This window comes from Urocitellus parryii, chromosome 8 (assembly GCF_045843805.1).
Source record: "Urocitellus parryii isolate mUroPar1 chromosome 8, mUroPar1.hap1, whole genome shotgun sequence".
In the NCBI taxonomy this organism is placed as follows: domain Eukaryota; kingdom Metazoa; phylum Chordata; class Mammalia; order Rodentia; family Sciuridae; genus Urocitellus; species Urocitellus parryii.
The window spans coordinates 123432935-123438409 of record NC_135538.1 but is presented as its reverse complement, the minus strand read 5'-3'; the positions used below and the strand labels follow the sequence as shown (position 1 = coordinate 123438409).

At 36.7% G+C, this 5475-nt stretch overlaps 1 protein-coding gene across 1 annotated transcript; it reads left to right on the top strand.

The window, feature by feature from the left end:
* Positions 1–417: 417 nt before the first annotated feature.
* LOC144256470 (olfactory receptor 6N2-like) lies at positions 418–1389 on the top strand. The gene has a single exon (XM_077801516.1). The coding sequence runs from the start codon at positions 418–420 to the stop codon at positions 1387–1389; it is 972 nt and encodes a 323-aa protein (XP_077657642.1).
* The last annotated feature ends 4086 nt before the right edge of the window (positions 1390–5475 follow it).

Genomic DNA, 5475 nt, shown 5'->3' with positions numbered 1-5475 from the left:
TGAAAGAATCTTAGGGTCAGAGAGGGCACAAGAGTATACAGTAAGCAATATGTAGAGATATCAGGCTAATTCTAAAATTGCTGGGGATTTTATGCTCAGTCTAGAAAGATCCATAGATTCAGAGACTTCTCCTCTAATTCTTGGGAATTATAGGAACTCCTGGGAAATGTGACATATCTATTTTAATTAGGGGAGAAAGATGTCTTTGAATATTCAGTATTCTACTTTTTAAGAAATATAGTACTTGTCACTGTTTAGAAAGTGAGAGGTAGCAAGGAGTAAGCAGAAGGGAATATTGAGAGACTGAGCATCCTTAGTGGTTGGCCAGAGATAACTAGATAACCACATAACCCAGGACATCTAAGATCTTCAAACAACCCCCTCCCCTTTCCTTGTCCAGTTGACTCAACTGGCTGAATGGAGAAAGTCAACCGCACATTGGTGACTGAATTTGTTTTCCTGAGATTTTCCAACTCCCCACATCTCCAGGTGCTCTTCTTCTCCCTCTTCCTCCTGGTCTACCTCTTGTCCTTAGTAGGCAATGCGCTCATTGTGCTCCTTGTGGCCCTGGATGGGCGCCTCCACACTCCCATGTACTTCTTCATCTGCAACCTCTCCTTAGTAGAGCTCTGGTATACCACAGTCACTGTGCCCAAGATGCTGGCCAACTTTCTAAGTGTCCAAGGGGTCATCTCAGTTCCCAGCTGCATCACTCAGTATTACTTCTTCTTCTCCTTGGCTGCCACTGAGCTCTTCATCCTCACCACCATGGCCTTTGACCGCTATGCTGCCATCTGTCGCCCACTCCATTACCCACTGCTGTTCAGTCCCCAAACGTGTGCGACCCTGGCTGGGATCTGCTGGTTTGTGGGATTCCTCTGTCCCATGTTCCCCTCCTTCCTCCTTGCACAAATCTCTTTTTGCACACCAAACCAGATCAACCACTTCTTCTGTGATGCAGATCAGATTTTCCGCCTTTCCTGCACAGACACATATGTCATTCAAGCAGTGGGCTATGCTTTTAGCACTGTCATTGTCCTAGGAGCCCTGGCCTTTACCATGGCTTCCTATGCCCAAATCCTGGCCACAATCCTAGCTATGGCCTCAGCTGCAGCCCGACGCAAAGCCTTCTCTACCTGCACAGCCCACCTCTCCGTAGTAACCATCTACTTTGGTACCCTCATCTTCATGTATGTCCGCCCAGCAGTAAAATATGAGTCAAACATCAACAAGATTGTGGCTATTTTCTACTCAGTCATCACCCCACTTCTCAATCCTCTCATCTATACACTCCGTAACAAGGATGTCAAGGAATCTCTGAAGGTGTTGGTGTCCCAGATCCAAAGAGTCTGCCAGGCAAGCAAGCAGCTCGGTGATGAGGCCACATAAGTAACCAGAAGAAAGCAAAGCTGGACGACTATCCAGAATAAAACCTTCTTTACTCATTTTCTTTGTCATGTAGCCTCTTTAAAAAGTATTAAATTTATTTATTTGCCTTGTATGAGTTATCTGTGGCATATTTTAAATGAAAAAAAAATATCTTCTACAAAGCATACTGTCCATATGCTGCCTGCTCCTTCAATTGGTCAGCTGTTCTTAAGGGGAAAGAAATTGATAATTTCACATTGATATTAGCATAATGAAATGGAAAGGATTTTGTAGTCCTCCCTCAGTTGCTTGCATTAGGGATTCACTAATATGATAAGAGTTCTGGGGAAGTAATAAAAGAACAATTTTTAAAAAGTAACAAAAAACAATAAAAAAGTAACAAAAAACAATAAAAGAATTCCCTCAGAAGGGAATTTGACTTAATAACATGACTTAATAACAGTAAAGCAATGAACAAGTGTTGATTCATTTGATTACATTACTCTCCATCAAGCATAATTACAAAGATAAGCCAAAATACTCATTTTTTAACAAAATGCAGTTCTTTCTGGATATAAAGATAAAAGATGCTCATTATCAATTACTCAAATGATGCACACTGCATGACACAGAAAATAAGAGAACATCTTCTAATTTAATCAAGAAAGATTTTAATTTTTCAGTAGCATCCATAATGGTGACTGCAGAATTTTCAACTACTCACAGTAGCCAAGAGTCAACCAAAGGATCCATCAATAGATAAAGAAAATGTGCTTGGTGTGTATTTATGTGTGTGTGTGTGCACATGTGTGTATATATAAATAGTATATAATATATTTATACATATACAAATATTATTCAGTCCTTTAAAATCAGAAAGTCCTGTCATTTGGGACAACATCAAGGATGAACCTAGATGACATTATGCTAAGTGAAATATACCAGATAAATACTACATGATCTCATTTATATGAACATAAAAAAGTAAAATTCACAAAAGCACATAGTAGAATAGCAGTTGCCAGGGCCTGAGAGTGGATAGGCAGAAATGGGAAGATGTTGGTCCAAAGATACAAAGTTTCAGTTAGGCAAGATAAATAAATTCTGGAGATCTGCTACACAGACATTGACTATAGTTAATAAAAATGTACATATAAGTAAAAGTTACCAAGAGAGTAAATATTAAATAGTATAATCACAAAAAAGTATGTGAAGTGATTAAATGTTAATTAGCTTCATTTAATCATCTCACAAAGTATACATTTATGTCTCAAAATATAATGTTATAATACATAAATACAAACAACTTTTATTTGTCAATTCTACATTTATAAAGCTGAAAAAAAGAAATTTAAGAGACATTAATTTGAAAGTCTTGATCAGGAATTGCTTATAGCCATTTCAGTCAAAAAGAAAATTTAACTTAACAGTTTGAAATTTTTTAAAACTTACAAATAAAAGATTTTGTTTTCCTATGTACAGTTACAAATATCGTCATATGAGCCTGAACTATTGAAAGATCTCTGTTTCAAAGTTTTCCAAACTCTGGAGTATGTTTATTAAAATACTAAACTTTCATTAAAATACTAAACTTCTGAAAGCCAGACTATATCACAGATAGGCACTTGATGTTATATCCTTATTTCTTGACAAAATATTTTTCTTAATTCAGTAATACAGAGCCCTGCTTATGCTAGCCTTTGATTGACTTCCAGTGCTGTAGGAAACATCTGCATTTCCAGAGCAGGCTGTATAAAATGCAGTGAGTGACAAGAATGTGGGAGCTTCCTTCCTCACTAATTAACATCAAATGTCTTGTCAAACATCACGGAACTTCCTCCCAGAAGTGTGAAGCTTTCCTTTTCAACCTTTAGTCAGGAAAAAAAAAACTTACCATTTCCAAAACATCAATAGCCATCATTTTTTTTTAATTATAATTCTCTGATAGCATCAACATGAGCAAGGCAAAAAGAAAAGAGCACATTGAGAGATGGCTACAGTTTCACCGGTTGTACACAGAAAAGAAATGTTAAGGTTGATGTTCCTAAATGATCTATTTCCAAATGTTTAAAGAAAATGGCCTACACCAGGATAAATCTCATCTTTAACAACTGAACAGCTACCAGTTGATATTCAGTTCTGACTGATAATCCATCTTCCCATACCCAGGGTAGGCAGCTTCACTGAAGTACCTCAAAGTCAGGCTTTTTTATTGAGATATCTGGAACAATCTGTGTGTGCTAAGAGAAGGTTACAATGAGAGCTGGATGTGGCTCAGTGGTTGAGCACTGGCCTAGCATGCTTGAAGCCCTGGCTTCCATCTGCAGCACTGTAAAAAGGGAAGTAAATAAATGATTTCAATGAATCAGCAAATCTATGATTTTCAGTGTTCCAGTTTTTCAGTTTGAGTGATCTTCACACACACACACACACCCCAAAAATTTTTTAAAAATTTAAAAAAAAAATTTTATATATATACCATTTTTGTGTGTTTTAAAAATAAACAGATCTGAGGTAATCTTTCAATTTGTCTGGCTTCATGTTTCTATTCAAAAGAATCTTTCCACACTACACTGTGATATTTGTATGTCTTTACCTATTTGTTAATATAAGTGAAATTCTAAAATGCATAATTTTCATCAAACTTTCTTTGACATTTCAACTTAATTAGGTTTATAAAATATAAAATAGAGCTAAAATAAAATATTTATTCAATTCACTTTTGGACTAAATTTTCACATGGTTTCATCTACATTGAATAAGAAATTTCAGTGCCAAATAAAACTGCAGAATATTTTAAGTATCTTCTTAGAATAGTTAAATTTAGACATTATCTTTAAGTAAGATATTTTATTTTATTTTTTTTTTTTTTTTTTTTTTTTTTTTTTTTTTTTTTATTTTTTTTTTTTTTTTTTTTTATTTTTTTTTTTTATTTTATTTTTTTTTATTGGTCGTTCATAACACTACATGGTTCTTAATACATCATATTACACGGTTTGATTCAAGTGGATTATGAACTCCCGCTTTTACCCCATATACAGATTGCTGTATCACACCAGTTTCCCTTCCATTAATTGACATATTGCCTTTCTAGTGTCTGATGTATTCTGCTGTCTGTCCTATTCTCTACTGTCCCCCCTCCCCTCCCCTCCCCTCCCCTCCCCTCCCCTTTTCTCTCTCTACCCCTTCTACTGTACATCCTTTCTTCCATTTGTATTATCTTGTCTTACCCCTCCTTTCCTCTTATATGACATTTTGTATAACCCTGAGGATCGCCTTCCATTTCCATGCAATTTCCCTTCTCACTCCCTTTCCCTCCCACCTCTTATCCCTGTTTAATGTAAATCTTCTTCTCAAGCTCTTCGTCCCTACCCTGTCCTTGTTTACTCCCCTTATATCAAAGGAGTCATTTGGTATTTGTTTTTTAAAGATTGACTAGCTTCACTTAGCATAATCTGCTCTAATGCCATCCATTTCCCTCCAAACTCTATGATTTTGTCATTTTTTAATGCAGAATAATACTCCATAGTATATAAATGCCACATTTTTTTTATCCATTCATCTATTGAAGGGCATCTAGGCTGGTTCCACAGTCTTGCTATCGTGAATTGAGCTGCTATGAACATCGATGTAGCAGTGTCCCTGTAGCATGCTCTTGTTAGGGCTTTAGGGAATAGACCGAGAAGGGGAATAGCTGGGTCGAATGGCGGTTCCATTCCCAGCTTTCCGAGAAATCTCCATACTGCTTTCCAAATTGGCTGCACCAATTTGCAGTCCCACCAGCAATGAACAAGAGTGCCCTTTTCCCCGCATCCTCTCCAGCACTTACTGTTGTTTGACTTCCTAATGGCTGCCAGTCTTACTGGAGTGAGATGGTATCTTAGGGTAGTTTTGATTTGCATTTCTCTGACTGCTAGTGATGGTGAGCATTTTTTCATGTACTTGTTGATTGATTGTATGTCCTCCTCTGAGAAGTGTCTGTTCAGGTCCTTGGCCCATTTATTGATTGGGTTATTTGTTATCTTATTGTCTAATTTTTTGAGTTCTTTGTATATTCTGGTAATTAGGGCTCTATCTGAAGTGTGTGGAGTAAAGATTTGTTCCCAG